The sequence below is a fragment of the Mizuhopecten yessoensis genome, unplaced genomic scaffold, assembly GCF_002113885.1.
Source record: "Mizuhopecten yessoensis strain PY_sf001 unplaced genomic scaffold, ASM211388v2 scaffold11139, whole genome shotgun sequence".
Taxonomy (NCBI): Eukaryota; Metazoa; Mollusca; class Bivalvia; order Pectinida; family Pectinidae; genus Mizuhopecten; species Mizuhopecten yessoensis.
In genome coordinates this window covers 351794-375249 of record NW_018408899.1, presented here as the reverse complement: position 1 = coordinate 375249, position 23456 = coordinate 351794, and the positions used below count along the sequence as shown (strand labels likewise).

Below are 23456 nucleotides of genomic sequence, written 5' to 3'. Positions count from 1 at the left end.
GAAAACCTATGACGATACGAAAATATGACGCTTCAACTGACATGTAAAATGTATGCCAGGCAGAGACAAAAATCCTTGGGTTAAAAAACTTGACTACTGCTATGGAACCATTGACAATCTTTACCAGTATTCGTTTGAATTTTAACTATCTTTACTGATGATTCGGTCGACACTCTGGGTAACAATTGAAATTGACAATATTGATATTTTCATCATAACCAAGGTGGGCCTCGGTTTGTAAAATTAGATAAAACTTGCTCATCTTCCAGCAAATTGTCGGTCATTGAGCTTGAGTGCGATAAATTCCGAAAGCGAGTTTAATCGGCTCTGATTATGAGAAAATACACCTTTTGATAAAGTTACTGTATATTATTAGTGCAGTTATACACTTGTAACTATATATTAGATAATATTACTCTCTCTCGCTCTCTCTCTCGCTCTCTCTCTTTTACACATCTAGTGTGCATCTTATGAATATTCTTTAATCATAAAAAACACACAAAAAACGAGTCCATATAATGTAGTTTACTACAGACTGTTTAAAAGTATAACAAATAGTTTCATTTTTTTTTATTTAAGCACTTTTCTGGTAAAAGTAAACCTAACAAGAGAAGAGAATAAAATCAAAGGTTTAAAAACACATCACATATTTTAAAGAGAAAATAATGATTTTGCAAAGCAAACTGAGGTAATATATATCAACACATGTCGTTCTTCCTCCCGTGAAATCTATGTGTTACCTTAAGCGTTTGAACACTATAACATTGTCATCATCTCTGTTGTATTACATTACATATACGCATCATGTTACTGGATAGCTATGGAGACTAGTTGCGGAAAGTTTCATGGTCAGATGTGGAGATATAGATAGTTTAAATTTTGTTTTATTCTCATAACATATGTAGTTCATAATACAAATATATAAATCTGTTTCATGGTAACCAACATTAACAACTATAGCTTAGGGATAGTGACGTGAATAGGGATACATTACAGGGGAAGTTAGAAGGGAGTTGGGAAAATGCAGTGTAAAATATGGTACATGTACAAAATATGTTATATTCAGGAATTCGTAGACTGGCTACCAGCCCCTAAGTTTTTATGAAGAATTGCTCAGCTGCATTTTACTACTAGCTTATTTCCCCCTAGTTTAGAACTTAGGTGAGTGCAGAATGGTCAAGCCCATATAGCATTACTGAGATCATTCTGATTTGATTTGGTGGCTGGGATGTGACCAGTGGAAGTTTTATTACCCTAGGTTTACAGGTGGTTGTTGGAGTGGGGGGACTGGGCAGGAGGGGTTTCCTTTAGCTGTGTTCGTATGGTCTTGGCTACACATACCAGGGCCTGATTTTATCATGTTGGATATGTCCTGAACATGGATGAAGCTATGGCAAGCCGTTAGGGTTTTCACCCATTAAAAACTGGGGTGTTCGTGGTTTCACAGGCAGCCTAGCCCCGGAGTCAAATTACAAACCTTATCCACATTTGACCAGTCTCTAGAATCAGACATCCAAGTGATCAAAATTTCTTGAGTTAAACTTATTTCTTAATAATTCAATATTCTAGAGACGGTGGCTAGTCTAAGGAATTCGGTACATTGTGGTCAAGACAAATCCTTATGTTGCGTCATCGTTAGTACACTTTAAGGTTAAACGTTGATTTACATACTATTTCAAGAAAAAGGTATATTTAAACAAGCTGCATTGCAATTCTGATATAAAATATACTCTATGATAATCATGTAGATAGTCTTTCCCTACGCAAATAGTCGTTGTGATAGACTGTTTACATTCCATACGCTGTAACTGATCAATTGGTCGTCACATCCCGTGCCTTTATTACGTCGTTCTCCTGTTCATTCTTTCCTCCTGGTATATCCTTTTAAACTTTTGCATCTGGAAAGACCAACCACATGACTTACTTTACATATAATCTAAATTTACAATGTGTATATGAATACAAAAGTCATTGAGTAAGAATCGTATTCGAAGACGTGGTAAGATAATGAATCAATTGATTTATTACTATGTTGATAACACTTATATATTGATATTGATAATGGAGTTCATTTTGCGGTTTTATAACTGTGACTGCTCTTATATTTGGCACCAGTGTGATAATATTTAAGCGTCTAAGTGAATTGTACACTTGTCTATACACTTTTTGTATGATTTTGTTGTTTAGTTAATTATATTCCGTAAAAGTATTTTAGTCGATGTCTTCATGTAGTCAGTGCTCCCACAAGGAACACGGGACTAACTATACTCGTTGTGTATAGTCCAATTACAAATAGGTTCTACCTCTTCCTGAAAATAAAAAATGATTTTGAATAGGATGACGTGCAGACACTAAGTAAACGTGTTCTTATCAGTGACCGCACAACCGTCTTAGTAACAGCGGTATTACTTCCCTGTTACAACTAGTATGTTAATATTGTTTAACATAAAACTTATTTTCGTAATCTGTTTTATGATGGAAAGTTTATAATACAATTAAATAAAATTGTTATCAGCAGATGTTATTTCACATACATGTAATTGAACATGCATTTGTTACACTAGATGCTGTAACTAGTTTCAAGTTTAACATCAACATCAATGTTACCAGCTAACTATATGATGTGGTTTTTATGATTTTTTTAAAACAATTATTCAAACGACTACTGCACATGTATTTAAATCATCCGGGATAACATCCGAGATATAAGTGTATTCATTTGTGTATCGTAAATCAAATAATGGTAAAAAGTGTTTAATTCGTGACTGATTGTACCGGCGACTTAACAACAACGCAAAATCACCTTATTGCAATATAGATGGTTTATAGTAAACGGTAGCAATTAGATATAAAGAAAAATCTCAAGGGCCCGGCTAGGCTTGATCCCCCCGGTATACTTCGCATTTATAAAATGGGAAAAAAATAATCATGGAGCTGCAAGGTCTCTATATATATTTCGATCCATGTGCGACATGTGTGTGAAAGTGACGATTTGTTTCTAAATTATCACTTTGAAGTGCGCTCCGAGCGCGGGTCGCATATTTCCCGCATATTATAGAGGGCCGGAATTCTGACGTTAATCGACGACAGACCGATATGAAAAATGTCGATAAAACGTCAGAATAATTCGGACTACAAGGTCTCGTGCACTAGTTTATTGATATCCTAATGATTAATTCTAATGAGTATAGCAGAACTTTGCTAATCACCCGTTTGATAGTTTACTAACACTGGGAACTTCTGTGCTGACGTCACCATTACAATGAGCGTTTACGATTTAGCAAATGTCAGTACCCAAAACGGATCACGTCTAGAATTTGTAATATCTTATGCTTCAAATGATAAAATCTAAACAAGCATCTCAATATTTCATAAACCCATTGTGTCATACAGAAAGCATCGTCCTTGCATTCGAAATGTGTTGACAACATAAATAGTTGTCTTCATTATAAGTTTGAAATATGTGTTCCGATTCAATTCGATCTCGAAAAATACTAGTATTCACCTGTAGATAAATATACATATTGCACGGCTATCTCTTCTAAAGCTACATCAGTGTAAATAATCACTTTTGAATACTTAAAACTCTTTTTGTGATTAGTGATCCGTTTTGGGCACTGATCACATTTGGTTCCTCCCTCCTTACATACACATTTGAGAAAGTTCGAAATCATGACACCTGGGTCCTGGTTTTGGATGAAATTCATTTTTTAATGAGAAAAGGCTTTCTGATAACCAAAAAACCTTTTTGAAGTGATGATTGTTTGATTTAATATTTACAAATGAACTTGTTTGTGTACAAAAAAAATGCATGCAAAACGAAAATGCCAGTCGCTAAGTTTGCGTTGACCTATTTCCTAGGATTCATATGGAGTTTAAATTTGTGTATTCACACCAAAATGCTGAAATATTTACGCTAAATCATACGTAGAGCTAAACGATGCATCTATGTAGCTGTTACTGATATTAATCTGTAAATTATTAGGGCGTTATGTTCTTCAATTTGTTCCCTGGCATATCAATTCCTAAGATGTCATGCTCTCAATTGATGTGTTTGATATGTGGTATCAAAAAGGAACATTAACCATGGGTTGATATTGTTCTCCTTGGTCAATATGAATATGTATCGACCGAAATTACTTTATACTTTATTTGTTTTGTTTGAACTTATTTTTAACATAAAATAACACCAAATTATAATATTGATTTTGACAATAATACCGAGCGATTGATCTAGATGTTTTTTCTATCTAAATGTATACTTCATTTTACGTATCCATAGAGATCTAATGATAAATGAGCAGTCAATTATAATGAATTAAATATCTTGCAATCAACTGCTTAAATTAATTACAAATGCTTACAACTGATCACAATTTAACCAATGATAAACTATTACTTATTTTAGTATTATTACAAAAGTAGTTGTACACACTCAGCTTATTAAAGTTTGAAAACAAGTAATATCTTACTGCCAAAGTTTGCAAAATGATTTTCTCTCCCGTCTGCATTTGTTGTCGGGTGTTTCTAAAACAATAAAATGATACTGGATTTATCTTTATTCACAACAGCTTCAATCCTTTAAGGTGGCTTTACACATCGTCATCAGTGTCCATTTTCGTGACGTAATTCCGGAAAAACTAAAGCGGGCTCATATGTCGTCCTTTCCGTATTGCGTATCGGTACTATTTTTTACCGGCTGTTACTATAATTTACAGTACGGTATTGAATGTCCGATACGCAATACGGAAATGACGACATATGGTGTACATGCACATTGCGATCGAGATAATTGAGTCCGCTTTACTTTTTCCGGAATTACGTCACGAAAATGGACACTGACGACGATGTGTAGAGCCACCTTAAATGTTTAAAAGTTAAAATTTGGAAAGTTTCAACGAATTTTGCCTGTTAATTGCGAAAGTATGGAGCCTCTTTAAATCATTACACATATATGTATTATTTAAAACCAATATCGAACAAGCAAAGAAACTGTTTCGAGGGAAAATTGAATTCATTGTCTTATATAAATAAATTAGTCATATCATAAAATATTCCACAGAGAAACCAAATCGCAAACAATTTGCTTTCACATGAAGAAATCCATGACAATATACCTTTTTCTGCACGTGACAGTTGCGTTATGTATGCAAGACGATCCTCCTGAAACAAAACATTTACACTACAGGTTTTGATTTATTTTTAACGTCATAATAAAAGGAATCACATCAAATTCACCTTGTTTACAAGAACTCTTCATGCTTTTGAATTACAGACAATTTCTGACTTAAAATTCACATCAGCTTTGTTTAATTAAAACATGACAAACCAGAAGTGGGATGCTCGTACTGTGGTGGACTAAATTGTGATGTTGAGCGGCTACATTAAACTTAGTTATTACCTCAAAGCTTGTGTACAAATAACTTGCTGTTATTTTAGCTGTGTTAATTCGATCAGGGGATTGATCCATTGCTTCCAAGGCTGAAAAAATAGAACATATTTTTTGCAGAATTAAATCAAAGGACTGTTTTAAACAAAGTAGAAATCGTGCAAGTAATGATGCGGCATTATTAATCATTACAAATGTGCTCGTTTTCTTATTACACCATATCATAAAACATTCTTCTTCAAGGCTAAATCCATCGCAAAAAGATAATAATTCGAGGCTATTTTTGAACATTTTTGAAAACTCTACCGCACCTTGCTATTATTTGGTGATTATCAAAGTGACCTTTTGGGGGTCGGGCTATTTTTAAGACACCATTAACAATCATTGTCATGACGGTCAACTGTAATAGACGCAGTTTCCAGATGCAAACGAGAATTTGTGGAAGTTATATCTTTTGATATCGATTGACAAGTCAAATGCTGTATTAAGTTTTTGAGACGGAAATTCTGAACAACTTATCTTCATATACAAAGCAAATTATATTATGATGGTAAAGCATAATGTCAAATTATAAAAAGGTAAACTTTAAGGATGCTTTACTAACTCATGTGGAATGCCATTTGCACGACATTTTGCTACCATTTAAAAGTTTAAACGCGTTGTTCATATGAAATTGTAATATCTGCAAAACGACGAGACAAGGAACCTACCTGTAATAATGAAGATACGGCAAGGCTTCCCAAGTGTGGTTTCATAGGTTACATAGCCTGTCGTTGTTCGGTACCGGGGAGTGACCTTCATCAAGTATCTGCAATTTCCTTGCAGAAAGTGCATCCCTGGTCCATTGAATAGTAGACCACCAGGACTGACCACACCCTTCCACAGGTAACCTTTACTTGACCACCCTTCTTTTATTTCTATGGAATACGTCAAACTTGATGACGTGAGATCTGGAGCGTCCCAAAGTTCGTGTGTTGTAATAGACGCTCGAATGGCGGTTCCAGGTACGAATAACACTCGTTGATGTGGTCGTATGGCTGAAGATCCTGGCAACAACAATATTCTCAATATCAAAATGAATGAGTTAACTTTAAATAACCTAAACGAAATTTATAAATTTGCTACAGATAGCTGGTATTTTTATATCGAATAAGTATGCCTTCATACGAGTATGTCTGGTCTTCATTCCGTTTATTTCTAATTAATGCATTGATATTTTATAAAATTGAAAGTTCTAGATGGTTTTTATGTATTACTTGCGGAAACTGAAAAAATATGCAGGACAAAAAGATAACACAGTTTCAACTGCATACATAACATTGCGTCATCCCACATTATTGTTATAATTGATAACATTGGTACCAAAATTTAAGGGAAAATTCAACAGGAACTGAAGTAAAACATCGTCGATTACACACAGTATACATCTACACTATCTCTCCTCTCAACAAGACAACAGTGGAACGTACCCGGAAGAGTCGACGATGGAGGAAAGGCGCAGATTATGCATTGTCCTAAATTAAAATGTCAATCTAGACCACCTTCGAAATACGAGGATAATTCGTAGTTTTTGAGAATTAAAAGGAATAAAATGTATATGCAACCTTAAACTACCTGGCCTGGCCTAGGCCAGGTGACTTATTTCGTGACGTAAATCAATACCCAGTGTCTGTCGTTTTTACATGCTTGGCTTGTTTTTCAGCAGTACATTGTAGCATACCAAGTCGGATTTGTACAGGTAGAGGAGTCCGAATTCCTTTACAGGACAATAGCGAATAATTCTATAAAATTACTAAAAGTCTTCTCGCAATACAGCAAAGCTTAGTTTATTTCAAAACTTTCTAGCAAGTTCAAACAAGGATTCTGTTTCATAATTGGAGCTGTTTTATATGGTATTATTATGACCAGAAAAAAATAATCTTGAATTTTCAACGCATTTAGTTTTAATTAACATTTGCTCTCATGGTAGTAGAATCCAACTTTGGTCAAATCAGTGCCATGGGTCTAGCGCATTAACAAATACCGGTCCATACGGTCATGATTCTACTTTTCCAAGTAATATCCCCAACTAAATGTTAATACTACAAATAGAACCCTATCGAAATGCTCGGGTGAACGACTCGGGCACTTCTTTGATCTTTTACAGGTAAATGATAACTCAAAAATAAGGAAACATTTTACATCAGTATACAAGTAACTTTTCTATATTGTCACGAACACAAGGATTATCTTTAACTACTTTAAGCATATCAGATCATTTACTTACCCAATGATAACTTCAGTTGCTTTAAGTACGTGGTCACTTGAAATAAACTGAGAGGTGTCGCTAAAGGTGTCATGCCCGTTAGACTGACATTCGGGATAACTTCGGTTTGTTGTGCGAAGTTTGATAATCTATCGGAAACATAAAAGATAATATAAAACGTTTGTTTATTGTATCTTTATTTAACAAGCAAAAGCTTGAAGTATACCCTATTACTACACTCTAGAAAAAATTAAGTACAACAAAAGAAATATCAATCTACAAAAGAACAGAAATGGACCTCGAAGTCAATACGAAAACGCAGCAACAGGATCTTGTGAAGTAAATGACCCTCCTTCTTGGTTTTATCATACGATGGTGATTTTTAAACATTTAATGCAATAAATGTCATGTTAGTTTACAGTTTTTTGTTATGAGATTTGAAGTATGTCAATCGTCATTTTAAGAAAACAGGCTCGATATTTTATTTAATACAAATACTTAAATGAGATTACCAACGTCACTTCTAAATTTTTGTAACAAAATCCGAAGAAACGTCTAAAATCCAATGGTCTGTTGGACGGGCGAGCAGAACGTCTGACATCGACAAAATTTGTTACACCATTTCTAGGGCGCAACACATTATTTGTACATGCAGATATGTCTAGTCGAGTTAACCCTCAACTCCATTGATTCGTCATTACGTTTTGTTTTACTTACTCTTCCTGTGTGTTGTTCACCAACTGAAAAATTAAATGATTGCAAAATAAAATCTGCAATTTGGTTTTGGCTTTGGCCATTTGGTATTTGTTAATATTGGTGTATTTGGAATTTTGGTTTGTAATCTTGTTTATCTTTATAAGTCTGACATACTAGAACACCCATGTCTCTTTTCATCCATAGAATACATATCAAAAAGCACCCCATGTTGTACTCAATCCGCACTTTACATAACCTGAATTCAAAATCGGTTCGCAAATAAACAAAAAGGAACAGAAAAGACATCATCACAGGGAAAAGAAATTTTATGATACTGATCTGAAATATCATGTAAAATTGGTTAGATTTTAAACAACCGAATCTTATTATCTATACCTTGAGGAAGTGTGATTTTGTTGTTTCGTTCACACTGTCCAAAGACATTTGAGCTAGCCTCGCTTCCCTGTCCACGACGTCTCCGTATGCGTGTCTCATTGAATTAAGATGGCGTATTCTTGAATCAACAGCCTAAAAGATAGACAAATTGCAGAACAGTATTTGGGCAATGACTGATCATAAAAGGGATGATTAATTAAATAAGATCTTCTTATCTTGATTTTCAAAACGTAGGCAAACATATTTCAATTCTTTTCATAGTAACTCAGTTTAGAGCGAAATCGATAAATCGTTTGAAAAATTTACAGAAAACAAGATTATCTGCATGACAAGGTCAATAACATTGCGATAAACATGCATGTCACATTGATGTGTCAGAGCCAGAACACAAAATGAAGATAAGATGCCGATTTTATTAGTATCAATAAGTATAATAATTTATTGAATATACTTAACTGTGTTTCCCTATTTGTGTACCTTACTTACTGTCGATATCTAACCATTTTGTCTTCTATTCCTCAATTAAATACATACCTTCTGTCCGTCCTTAATCAGATAATCTTCAGTTTCTCCAATCACTTTCTTCAATGTTGCGAATTCCTGCTGTATTTGTTGTTTCTGCAGAATCCATTCCAGCTATACACACAGACATTAATAGAAATGTATATTAGAAATGCATTCGCTAGAGATCCCAATACAAATAAATGATCACGGCGTACAATTATATTTTTATTTTACTGAAGCCTTTTAAATCACTTAAGTTATTTCCATCCTCAAGGAAGTACCTATATAAATATACAATGAATACCACCAGCGTTTAATTAAGTTATAAATGCCGGTAACAACAACTTTTACCTGTTTTACCCCATATAATTTGCCTGATAAGACCACGCAGTAAGGTAAGACTCTTTGGGTTCCCCCACTGATAAAACTCTGGAGACACCACTGCTTCTATAGTATAGTGAGAAGTGAGAAGGGACTCTGATTGAGTGGTAAGTCTTATCAGTTCCAAGGGTTTCTCTCGATACCCAAATCTTTCTACCCCCTCCCCTTAAACTATGTCATGACAAAATTGAAGATCCTTATGCGCCACCTTGTGGATGACCAAAGTAGACTAGTTTGATCCTTAAATGAACATTAAAAGAATCATGCGGTAGCAAAACGGTCAACTGACTGGCTTTTAGTCGAATGTTACGCCAATGTATTCTTCAGAGGACAGCTACCTTCGATTTCGTTATGACGTCTTCCAAAGGTGTAGAAAATATAGGTATCGAGAAAACATATGGAGTATGTAGATAATGTTACCTCGGCTTAGATAACAGAGTAAGATAAAGCTATGATGATGTCTTTTTTTATCATCAAATGAAATAAGACTCTTTGGGCCTTTTTTTGGCCATACAGTGGAGTAAAATTCAGGGGGAACATTTGCTTTAATAGTCTTGAGGGCTTCTTATTCTATCATGAAGTGAGACGAATATGGAATGAGGTCTGAATCTGGGGACGTCTGTCTTTATCGTACATTGACAGAGGAATCTGGGGGTATCTCTCGTTTATCATACAGTGACACAAGAAACATCCGCTTCGATAATGCAGTTAAATAAGACTCTTTTGGGATTCTTGTTGTTTCGAATTTTAAGATACCGAAATTAATCAACAATATCTATTACAATAGGTGTAATCCTGATCTTTACATTTTCCATTTGTTGTCCATATATCATACACACTGCATTATATAACATTTTATTTCATAACAAGAATATCATCATGATGGTTGAAAAAAAGTAAAACTCACGGAAAATCTATATTTAAAATGATTTCGAGAATATTCAAAATATGGTTTACACTTTTGTAATGTTAAGACAGAAACAAAAAACCAATCATAATGATGCTGCTGCATACATACCTCACTAGCTTACAATGCAATCATAAAAAACCCATTGATAACATATTTTTGATAAATGATTTACTTACATAGGCAGCTAAATACCTACTCTCACTGATTCCTCGCACTCGTCTAATGCTGTCAGATTAACGTGAGCTTTCTCCAAACATCTCGTCCCGACCTGTCGGTATGACTCTAGGAGCTGTTTCTGAGAACATATTTCAATCACATCATTAACACGTTCTTCATAATGTTTGGAATGCTAACCTCACGTCAAACAATCTGGGACCGAGTTCGATAATGAAATATGCAAAAGACATTTATTTAAGTTATTTGCGAAATTACACATTTCATGTTGCATCTATCGGTAATTATCTGATTTACTATGTCTCAGCAATTATCATCTGAAAATATAGTTAAATATATATCGTACATGCCTATCTCATCATAAAAAGACAAAAACCTTAACAAATACATAGAATAAACAACAATCAACCAGAACATTCAACCCCCGCTACGATAATCTCTCTGATCGGAGCTAACGATATGCTGGTAGAACACGGCTATAAAAGTCCAGTAAAGTACTGTATTATATACTGCACTTAATTTTGATCATTATTTATGAAATAATAATTTTAAAAAATATGTAATACTAGAATAATGAACAGAGACATACCTTTTCATTCTTGATGTAAGTTTCCACTTTTTCGACGCCATGTGAAGAGTGAATGGATAAGGCTAAGCTCATTGCGCATATTGGCTGATCACAAGTACGGCAGTACCAGGATAATGGTTCGTCGTGGACTCCACAGCGTAATACCGTATGTCCACTCAAGATCGTGTGGTTCTTGTAGAGTGTCTCACGAGGGTGAAGGGCATAGATGCATACCGAACAGCAGTTCACCATACAATCCTCACAGGAATAAAGGGCCATATTTCTGTGGTTACAATGTGTACAAATGGCAAATAAAGTCCCTTTGCACTGTTGCGTCCTGATCGCAGAAGTCTGTTTTAACTCTGTTTGTTGCTTGGTTGTTGAATGTTGTCTGCTATATGTGTCTGATACAAGATGAGATGACAGATTCGGATTGTTCACTGACGAACCAATATCTTTTGTAGAACCTTTGTCAGTTGTCTTTGGTTTCAGAGAGGTATGTACAGGTATCCGCCTACTCATAGGTGTTCCTATGAAATTGATTTGAACCTTTTGATTCAATGTTCTTGTTGATCTGTTGGTATGGTACAATGAATACTGTTTAGCAATTTCGACATCAGTGGCAAAAATGCCACCATCTTCCCACAAATTTCCTCCTAGTTCAGTACCTTCACAAGAATCACCAGGTAGACATTCGACTGTGTCATTCAGAGACTTTCCGTCATCACAATCTTGACATGTTGGAGAAGGGCATTCTTGTGCCTTCAATTTGTGTTCTCCTGCCTGATCAACAGTGACTTTGGTTGTTGTGTCGTTTGTATCAGAAGTCGTTTCTGCAGTTATTGTTTTACTTTCATCTTCCGCACTGTTAGCCAGATCAGTTACCCTTAGTTCTTCATCTTCTGTATCTTCATCCTCTGTACTGTTAAGATTTGTTGTTGTATCTTCATCTTCCGTACAATTGTTTAGGTTTATTGCTGTGCTCTCCTCCTTAAAAATGTTGTTTATATTTGTTTTATCTTCCTCCTCCGTACTGCTGTTTAGATATGTTGTTGTTCCGTCCTCCTCCGTCTTGAGGTTTAAAGGCGTTGTACCTTCCTCCTCTCTACTGCTGTTAAGCAGTGTTGTATCTTCTTCCTCCGTCCTGTTGTTTTGACTGGCTGTTGAACATTTTTCCTTCGTACTGTGGTTACAAACTGCAGTGCTGTTGTTTTGATTTGATGTACCTTCCTCCTCTGTACTGTTGTTTTGATTTGCTGTTGTATCTTCCACCTCCGTACTGTTGTTTAGATTTATTGTACCTTCCTCATCTGTACTGTTGTTTAGATTTGTTGTACCTTCCACCTCCGTACTGTTGTTTAGATTTATTGTACCTTCCTCATCTGTACTGTTGTTTAGATTTGTTTTACCTTCCACCTCCAAACCGTTGTTTAGATTTGTTGTACCTTCCTCCTCCGTACTGTTTAGATTTATTGTACCTTCCTCGTCCGTACTGTTGTTTAGATTTGTTGTACCTTGCACCTCCGTTCTGTTGTTTAGATTTGTTGTACCTTCCACCTCCGTACTGCTGTTTAGATTTGTTGTACCTTCCTCGTCCGTACTGTTGTTTAGATTGGTTGTACCTTCCTCCTCCGTACTGCTGTTTAGAGTTGTTTTACCTTCCACCTCCGTCCTGTTGTTTAGATTTGTTGTTCCTTCCACCTCCGTACTGCTGTTTAAATTTGTTGTACCTTCCACCTCCGTGCTGCTGTTTAGATTTGTTTTTCCTTCCACCTCCAAACTGTTGTTTAGATTTGTTGTACCTTCCACCTCCGTACTGCTATTAAGATTTGTTTTACCTTCCACCTCCGTACTGCTGTTTAGATTTGTTTTACCTTCCACCTCCGTACTGCTGTTTAGATTTGTTGTACCTTCCTCCTCCGTACTGCTATTAAGATTTGTTTTACCTTCCACCTTCGTACTGCTGTTTAGATTTGTTTTACCTTCCACCTCCAAACTGTTGTTTAGATTTGTTGTACCTTCCTCCTCCGTACTGCTATTAAGATTTGTTTTACCTTCCACCTTCGTACTGCTGTTTAGATTTGTTTTACCTTCCACCTCCAAACTGTTGTTTAGATTTGTTGTACCTTCCACCTCCGTACTGCTGTTTAGATTTGTTTTACCATCCACCTCCGTACTGTTGTTTAGATTTGTTGTACCTTCCTCATCCGTACTGTTGTTTAGATTTGTTGTACCCTCCACCTCCGTACTGCTGTTTAGATTTGTTTTACCTTCCACCTCCGTACTGTTGTTTAGATTTGTTGTACCTTTCACCTTCGTGCTGTTGTTAAGATTTGTTGTACCTTACACCTCCGTACTGTTGTTTAGATTTGTTGTACCTTTCACCTTCGTGCTGTTGTTAAGATTTGTTGTACCTTCCTCCTCCGTACTGTTGTTTTGATTTGTTGTACCTTCCACCTCCGTACTGTTGTTTAGATTTGTTGTACCTTTCACCTTCGTGCTGTTGTTAAGATTTGTTGTACCTTCCACCTCCGTACTGTTGTTTAGATTTGTTGTACCTTCCTCGTCCGCACTGTTGTTTAGATTTGTTGTACCTTCCACCTCTGTACTGTTGTTTAGATTTGTTGTACCTTCCACCTCCGTACTGCTGTTTAGATTTGTTTTCCCTTCCCCCTCCGTACTGTTGTTTAGCTTTGTTGTACCTTCCTCGTCCGTACTGTTGTTTAGATTTGTTATACCTTCCACCTCCGTACTGCTGTTAAGATTTGTTGTACCTTCCTCCTCCGTACTTTTGTTTAGATTTGTTGTACCTTCCTCCTCCGTACTGTTTAGATTTGTTGTACCTTCCACCTCAGTAATGTTGTTTAGATTTGTTGTACCTTCCACCTCCGTACTGCTGTTTAGATTTGTTTTACCTTCCCCCTCCGTACTGTTGTTTAGATTTGTTGTACCTTCCACATCCGTACTGTTGTTTAGATTTGTTGTACCTTCCACTTCCGTACTGTTGTTTAGATTTGTTGTACCTTCCTCGTCCGTACTGTTGTTTAGATTTGTTGTACCTTCCTCGTCCGCACTGTTGTTTAGATTTGTTGTACCTTCCACCTGCGTACTGCTGTTTAGATTTGTTGTACCTTCCACCTCCGTACTTTTGTTTAGATTTGTTGTACCTTCCTCCTCAGTAATGTTGTTTAGATTTGTTGTATCTTCTTCCTCGGTTGAATCATTATCATCAAAGGATATCTCCGTGCTCGATAGTTCCCTAACATGATCACATTTAGATTGCTCTTCGGTATTTAGCTTTACATGTAATTGGCCTATATCCATAGTGTAGCTAATGTTTGGTGTTGACTCCCCTCCGTCACATTCACTTTTGTTTCTTTCACTGTCATTTGATGATATAAGCTCTACCAAATAAACAATTGTTTTGTTTTCTAAACGAGTTTAATCTTTAGTCATATCATTTTTTCCGTGTTGGCTTTCCGTTGTTTTTTCCTCAATTACAGTTGCAATCTGTTGTTACAAAAAGAGTGTAATCTTTCAGAAACATCAGATTTTAAATTTAAGGTCTGTACAACAATACAGTGCGGAACACTCTTGTTTGATTTGTGGATATTTTGAAGGACCTATATTATAGATTTGAATATGTTGTCAATTACGTATATTATTACAGAAAACTTAATAGTCATCCGCCGTCTTTTATTTACCTTATGTGTTTGTTTTGGTTGGGGGGGGGGGGGGGGGGNNGGGGGGGGGACCAGTCCTCGCATAAAGATGTGTTTTATTAGTTCTATTATTTATCTTACTATAATTTTATCACATCGGTATGACGGTGCTTTCAGCGTTGTTTTTTGTAATTTGTTCGTGAACATTTTTTAGATCTATATTAGTATATATGCTCTTTTTCCTCGCTGAATTTTTCTGTTTCTGGTGTATGTCTTCACACATTAATAAGCTTAAACCCACCTCAACCATTGATTGTTAATATAAATAACCGTATAACTCTGCCTTTTTGCATATAAGCGTTTAGGTTATCCCAATTAAAAATAGTATAGGTTGCTTGGCATGGTTCCCTTATAGGGCCAATGTTCCCTACATACATAACCTTTACGGTACCAAACACAGTGAGTGTATATAACAGGGAACTGGAACATTCTATATAACATTAGATATATAGACAATTCAAGTAGGTGTCGCATCGTACAGTAATTTACAACTTTATATATACTGCGACGTCCACTTATAATTGTTTCTAGCTTCCGTTTATATCATGTTACATGTCCCGGTGTTGTAATATGAGCCTGTAGTATCAGCGCGTCAATACATGTTGTTATATCCGTCTCCCACAATCTGAGTGACCTATATACAACAGTGGTGATATTAAATCAGTATTACCTACCACCATATAGCTTGACGTTAAGCTAAAATGAAATTTATATATTTATCATATAAATAAACGAATAAAATATCTATGTTCTTAAAAGATCAATAAATGTTTGAAGATATTTTAAACTTTTGTGACTCCAAGATACATAATCTGTTGTACTAACACTCTCATATTATATCATTCCGTGATGATAGGATTAACCCTTTCACCCCTATGTAACTTTAGTAGGATCTACCATGCATTGATATGGATGAGTCCATTATGGTCTACAGTGGTGAAAGGGTTAATAATGCACTTCATATCTCACGCTGTGACGAATTCCAGCAATATAGTACATTTTAAATTAATTTATTTAAACTTCTGTAACAAGAGTCATTTGAATATTTCGTATTATACACGGAAATCACGCGATAAATGGCCAAATCCTTTTTCCATCGAACTTGAAGATATGAATATATATAGAGAGAGAGGCTACAATCTACCCACCGGAGTACCAAGATAAACTCGACACTCCGTACAACCGGGATGACATATTGTGACAACATAAAATAAGTCATAATTCTCAACAAGGAAAGATATAACACATACCTCGCTCTCTGTGGACATTCCATCTAGACCGGTGACATACCGGAATGTGGTACTAGGAATACTCGCTTGTTCTACTTTCGGTTTGTCACATTACAACGGCAGATAAGGGAGATAATACTATCACTCCGAAACGATTGTATGTTATTTGTGCTTCTTCTTCTTCTTCTTCCAGTAATTGCCTCATATGATTCTAAATATCATAAACATTCATTATTTTTCTACGATTTTGTCCTGTCTTGTGTCTTCCTTTAATTATATATCGATGTTTGATACGGTAACGCTTGATGAATATAACTGGAGAAATGCGTTTAATTTTAGCCTCCTTTTTGTTATTCAATTTCGAAAAGGAGTGTTACAAGATCACTGAAGTTGTGATGTGCTGAATAATATGAATTGATAATAGATTAGATTTGATTTGTGTCGCTGATTATACTTATATAATTTAATCTTGCTTGTAACAAGCATTTTCATTGGCTTACAAATTTATGTTATCAGCCCATAACGTAAAAAAATGACGTCGCCGTTTGTAACATCGCTTTTGATTGGCTGATACGGCAGCGCAATAATTTCTAAGAGAAAAGTGTCCATCAATAAAAGTGGATTTCCACAGGGATTGTGTAAAGTAGATTAAAGTATAAGGATTCGCGGTTTATTTAGAGTACACTCCGTTTTTTGTGTTATATCTCCATAACATGAAAAATATATTCAAGTTAATCCTTAAATAATAAAGGTATATAAATAAGACTCCCAATCACTTAGAAAACCTGGGATATGGTATTTTCTTTTTCTGTGATAATTATTCTACTGCTTTTTATTAATATATGTGATTATCTCCCTTTACTTGTATTATAATATGTTATTGTTATTTTACATATGTTTGTCGCAATAATAGCTCTCAAGAGCTAATGTTCCTTGTTTACCTGTATGCGACGTTAAATAAAGTGTCTTGTATCTTGTATTGATTATTGATTATTTCTAAACAGAATATAGGATATTTTCAATTTATTGTAAGAATGTTAGATCTATATATATATGCAATGATTTTGAAATAACAAACGAAAATAAGACGCATACATGACCTTTTTGGAAATAAATGCTTTAGGATTGTTTTAATTTGTTCTCAGCTTAAATAGAGATATGAACAAACAGTGTACGCTGAATTCATCTGTTTGTGTCATTGCAGTAAGTCCAAGGAAATCAACTTTATTTTCAGGCTTGCGGCGTATCAAGGGAGATAAATCCGCCACACTTCATCTAAAATTTGAGAATTCCTATCTAAAATTGTCATTCAATCTATTGACTTTCTGTCTTTTGAACTAAAAAATATTACAACAACATTTAATTATTAAATGTTGCAACGTTTGTCTAACGTCAAATTGATTTATTTTAAACATATATGTAATCAACTTCAATACCTTAGGATAAGACACAATTAAGTAAGCTTACTAAAGGCCTTCGGTCTACATAAGACAACATTGGTAAGTAAACACAAACATTGAACATTATTGATACATTTTAACCCGGCAAAGTTTTTACGTGTGTATGGGATAAAGATCAAAAAGACCGTCGCAAAGACATGAGCATGCATTGAACGGTTCCTAGTTTTCTTCAAGACAACTTGAATTTTGGACTTTCACTTTCATGAGAAGAGAATAATATATTGTAGAAAAATAGCAAAGGATATTGGTCTTATGTGCCACAGGGACCTGAGATTTTTTACGGCTATATTTGGACCTTAGCTAAGGCGTTTAGAGTAATTTTACATGTTTTAATGGGTTTGGATCAATTTTCGGTAAAAATGCCACCCTCAATGATGATAAAACTCGTATATTATCATCATTGGGGTGGCATTTTTACCAAAAATTACTCTAAACTTCTAAGCTTAGGTCCAAATATAGCTGTAACAAATGCTCAGGTCCCTGTGTTATGTATCTGTGTAAGATCGGCTTGTTATAAGATCCCACTACATGATCGTACGAGGCAACTAATGCGAGAGCGCAGCACTCTTTTCGAACACCGAGAAGAGCTGCCTCCAATGCAACATTCATGTTCTTTCTATCTTATATATTCTTTCCATTAGGTGTCGTCTGTGGTCACTGCATCTTGTCAAAAAGGTTACTGATGATGGCATGCTACATCTATCGTTTACAGGTTGTGACATTAGACCGGCCCTTGATTGGCCCCATCATCCTCTCCGAAATCCAAGGGTTCTGCACTAGATACACACATGTACTTGATTTAAACATATTTTATTGTAATTTGTGTATAATGGGAGTTGTGCACAAGTTATTCAACTTATACCAAGCCCTTTCCCTACATTATAATATAATACATGATTTCAAAATGGCATTCTTCAAGTACGACACGTGTATATCCAGGAGTTACGCTCACTTTCGCTCTCTACACCCCTCGAATATTTCATAGCAAAATCGAAGGCTCAATGTGCAGCACCTTGTGGATGATAGAGAGAGGAAGCTTTGTATGTCGACGATGCCTCATCGTCAATAGACATTGCCGCAATAACATGTTGTGACGACGTACTAACCAAACACCTGTATGTGATCAGCATTATTGACGGTACAATGTAAACAGTGACCGCGCTGTGACCCGAATGGCGATCCTTAACCATAACACACTAGGGTCGAGTTTCAAGGTTATAGCCATTAACCATTTCGTCTTCGCCCTTGGTATCATATTCCTCTACTTACCAATCACAGTATCTTTATTCGTGTGTTCTCCGGTTTTGTGAATGAAAAATCAAATTTGTTTACTCTTCTGAGAACAGGCAACTGATGTTCAGAACATGATCCAAGAACATGAACATGATATAGTGGATATTTGTCAACAGGTTCGTTCCGTTGAAAATTCCCGTAATAATCCGCGAATTCTAATCATTTGTGATGTTACTTCGGATTGTATTGGTTAATCAGAACACAGTTTGTGATAGTATATTACGCGATATAATTCATGGCTGATATTGCATGACCAAAATTGTGTCTTCCTAAAAGAACAGCCAATTGTCAGTTTGCAAGTGTAAACATCTATACAACCTGTCGTCATTTGACAAACAATCGAGATCAAATGAAACAATAGGCCGATAGGGCCTGTGTAGCGCTCACTCGTTTCTTTTGTAGTCTTAACTAGACCACACTCGATACTCCCAGGGTTACGCTCACTTTCGCTCTGCAGTATTGAGGATGTAACTTGACAAGTATTTGAATTGCTTCTACTAACTTGAGACCACGGCGGTCATCTCAGATTTCTAATTGACCCAAAGACATTCAAAATAATAAACTAACGGCAATGACAAGTGGTCATCATTGATTGTGGATTTATTCGAAAAATAACAACATTTGATGAGAACTGTAAGAGGATACTATAGAATGAAGTCTATCTGACTCACCAACCTAAGAGAGGCTGATCAGTCTAACAGAGTCTATCTGACTCACCAACCTAAGAGGGGCGGATCAGTCTAACAGTCATACGATGGTCGAGTGATAGACATAATAAAAAAGAAATCGAGCGCTCAAGATAACTAATGAAGAAAATAATATTATGCATGTACCACCGTAGACAAAAAGTATATTATGTGCCTTACAGATTATATGAAAAATTCGATCACACACTCTAGTAAAACGTTTGCCCATTATAATCACTTAATGTAAGTATGTACTTATCAAATTACAATCAATTTAGTTTCGCATCACCATGAGAGCATGACCTAATACATAATATAAAAGGTCGGGACACACAAAGCAATAGTTGTATTATGTGAGTTCTGTTGTAGAGTAATGAGTATGTATATATATATAGTTCTTCAGAAAGTGATATTAAATTTCACTGTGGAAATACCTGAGATTGAATAAGACCAGTTCTAACAAACAAATGTAGGTCGACACGCACTCTCAATATTAGTTCTCTGTGTGTACGTATGATGTATTAGTGGTGTTGACAATATATAAAATCTGAAATGATAATTTCATTTATTTGAACGACTTCGAATCTAAACTGTAACCTACAGACCAAATATAGACATTTTAGTCAGTGTGACTCTTTAGAAGGTGTTTACACTTTTCAACACATTTGACCCGTGCGACCTTAATTGTGTGTAAGGTTATATAGTCGAAGTGTTGAGAGCCCCTCAACCTATCAAACAACGGGTTTGATATCATTTCTCAACACCTAGTGGTTCATTAGAAAAAAATCATTTAAACACATTTGACCCGTGTGATCTGAATATTGGTCTACATGGTCATTACTTTGAACAAACTATGGTTCTTAAAAAGACCTCATTTGAAGTTTTAACCAAATGTATCCCCAGTGGCCTGAAATGCTTGAAAGCCCTTCATTCAATTATTGTTACGTTAAGGCTAATGAGTTATCAGAAAAAGTCAATGAAAATGTTTAACCCGTGCAATCTTGAATATGTTGTTGTTTTTTATCTTTTAGTTGGCCCTCAGCAAGCGAACTACAGAGCAAACGTCATTACTTTAGCCCTCATTAATTCGCTTGCATATTTTATATAACACATTTGACCCACGACTTTGAATTTGGTTCAACGTATTTGGTAAAGCAAGCTAAACGACAAATGTCACAATTCCAGCCATTATGCTTCTTCAGAAGCAGTTGCATAGATTAACACATTATAATACCGTAGTTTTTACCTTGAATATCGGTCAAAGTCAAATATTGAACAAATCTGCTAGTTCTTTACCCTCGCAAATTTAAGTCAAATATCACTTTCATATAACTCATGACACATAATTATAGTACCAATTTAAAGATTTTAACACATTTGAACCCCGTGACCATGGACGTGGGTCTGGGTGATTTATTAGGTCAGTCTCTGTTTAAAAAAAGAGCATATGTGGAAACGATAAGATGTGTACATTCACGCGTGTCCCTTCACTAATAAAAGCTAAAAAAGCATAAAAAGGGACAAAAAATAAGAATCGTAAACCTTAAATCACGTCTGATATGGGAATCGACTAAGACCCGGCCATACGTATGAATTTAACCTCAAGACTGAGAAAACCAGGTAGACATCTCTGTCGAAACTTCTTTATATGCTATGCAGTTGTACTTAATCTGGTGAAAGAAATCAATATAAGAAAAACAATGTTTAGTTGTAAAAAAAACTCAATTCAAATTACAACTGGGCTCTACTGATCGTATGATATTCTGTCTAAGGAAAAATATAATTGGAGTAATGGTAGATCAATGTTTTTTTCTTTAATGTTTTATAATGTATGATGGGCTATACCGCTAACTGACATTTAAAACGTGATATCAGAGCCAGGTATACTGTAATACTTTATACTTTCCCGTCATAATTGTATGATTTAGATGGTGTTTGGCACGCTAACTTGTAAGAAGATAGTATAAGTGTACTATACAATATATATTTGGTATGATGTGTTTTCAATATCTTCTTACCAATAAGTTTGCCAAACATTTACAGGCAAACCTAGGTCAGGGACGGCTCCTGATACAAAACATGGAGGAGAATCCAAGGTGTCTGTGACAACCATAGCAACTGCGAGTCTCGATTACAGTGTACATAAACGTGTACCGTTTCTTCGATTTGTAGTTACTTAGCTAAGTTTCAACGAATGTATATGAGTATGAAATCCTCTCTTTTTTTGTTATGCGTTAAATAAACAAGAGGCCCATGGGCCTTAACGGTCACCTGATATATTTATACAGAGAGTTGATTTTGTTTTTAACATGAACAGAAATATTATTCAAAGTGACAAAAAAAACAATAAAACCACCTTATTCAATATCTAGCATACAGATTTCAGACTAAAAAGTATTTGAAACTAGCACCTCTGATTCTAAACAAGGAAAATGAAGAAATTTTAGCACACTGACTCCTTTGAGCCCAACCCTACAGCCCTTGGGGGTAGGGCTGGCTCAAAATTTTCAAAGTATCAAACTGTCAACTCAAGGTTATAATTCCAATCAAGTTATTAACATGTAATATTCAAAGTATCATTTGCCATTATAAACCATAATAAATTTTGCCCCCCCCCCCCCCTCCCCCAGGGGGTAAACGTGAGACCCTAGGGTCATAAACCTTAAGACCCTTCCATCTATGAAGAGTATTTGATTCTACCATATCTGGGTCTTGAGAAGAAGATTTTTGAAATTTCAGTAAATTCGACCCTTTTTGGCCCCACCCATCAGCCCCTGGGGGTCAGTCAGGGCTGATATGTGCTTATTATCAAACTGCTACCTAATACTGATAATGCTAACCCAAATTGAATTACTTCCAATGGAAATTAAACAAATGTTGGTCCAAAATGTGATTTCCCTATATAAACTATAGTAAAGTTTACCCCCTCCCCAGGGGGAAACGTGAGACCCCAGGGTCATGAAATTCACAATTTCGGTAAAGCACCTTAAGACCCTTCCATCTATGAAGAGCATTTGATTCTACCATATCTGGGTCTTGAGAAGAAGATTTTTGAAATTTTAGTCAATTTGACCCTTTTTGGCCCGGCCCCTCAGGCCCCTGTGGGTTTGGGACTAAACTGGCCACTATTTTTGTTGACCTTTGTCCATGGAAGGTCCCTGGACAATTTCATTGAAATTGGTTCAGGGGTATTGGAGAAGAAGTCGAAAATGTAAATTGTTTACGGACGCACGACGGACGACGGACGACGACGGACAAAAGGCGATCGCAATAGGTCACTTGAGACTTTGTCTCAGGTAAAGTCTCAGGTGACCTAAAAAAACTCATCTGTGCGTCACGCACGCACCTAACGTTACGTGCAGAGAACAACGTCGAGCGTACATAGTACAATTCAACTTGAGCTGTGACAGTCTTGTTTACATGAAGGTATAGTGACCTCGTTACTAGCACGTGAGCACGTGATGTGTTGTTATCGACAAACGAGACCGACTGAAACCAGCTGACTGTATGGGCATTTATTTACATAATTCATTATGGTTTTAAGATATGAACAGTGACCTGTTTGTTCGTATGAATCATCAATCTTTTTTACACGGAAGCAGTGTAAGGAAAAACAGTGAGCTAAATTGATGGCTTTTTATGCTTACTGCTAAACAACATATTTATTGCTATAAAACTGTATAAATTTGTTTATCTAAGCACCAAACTGGAATTAATAATGATTAACTTTGTAATTATGGACAGGCTGCCTGCAGATCTCATCACCTTACAATTTGCATGATTTTAAATTTTGAGGAACCTTG

The 23456-nt window shown here is 35.7% G+C and overlaps 1 protein-coding gene across 1 annotated transcript; it reads right to left on the bottom strand.

Annotated features, from left to right (window-relative positions):
• Positions 1–510: 510 nt before the first annotated feature.
• On the bottom strand, positions 511–16384 carry LOC110466592 (general transcriptional corepressor trfA-like). Its single transcript, XM_021523179.1, has 16 exons — positions 16236–16384; positions 13613–14773; positions 13534–13576; positions 12709–13173; positions 11285–12600; positions 10718–10816; positions 9261–9362; positions 8727–8858; positions 8352–8374; positions 7656–7783; positions 6100–6435; positions 5402–5481; positions 5118–5163; positions 4473–4527; positions 2304–2309; positions 511–1898 (listed from the first exon to the last, which is right to left on the bottom strand). The coding sequence occupies exons 2-16, from the start codon at positions 14585–14587 to the stop codon at positions 1859–1861; spliced, it is 3846 nt and encodes a 1281-aa protein (XP_021378854.1). The 5' UTR covers positions 14588–14773; positions 16236–16384; the 3' UTR covers positions 511–1858.
• Between the last annotated feature and the right edge of the window lie 7072 nt (positions 16385–23456).

Excerpts from the sequence above, each read along its gene's own strand:
- LOC110466592 (XM_021523179.1), bottom strand. The coding sequence starts at position 14,587 with ATGGATATAGGCCAATTACATGTAAAGCTAAATACCGAAGAGCAATCT. Across the intron at positions 12,601-12,708 it reads AAACAGTACGGAGGAGGAAG|GTACAACAAATCTAAACAAC; the intron begins GTACAACAAATC and ends CGGAGGTGGAAG. Across the intron at positions 5,482-6,099 it reads CCGTATCTTCATTATTACAG|CCTTGGAAGCAATGGATCAA; the intron begins GTAGGTTCCTTG and ends CTATTTTTTCAG.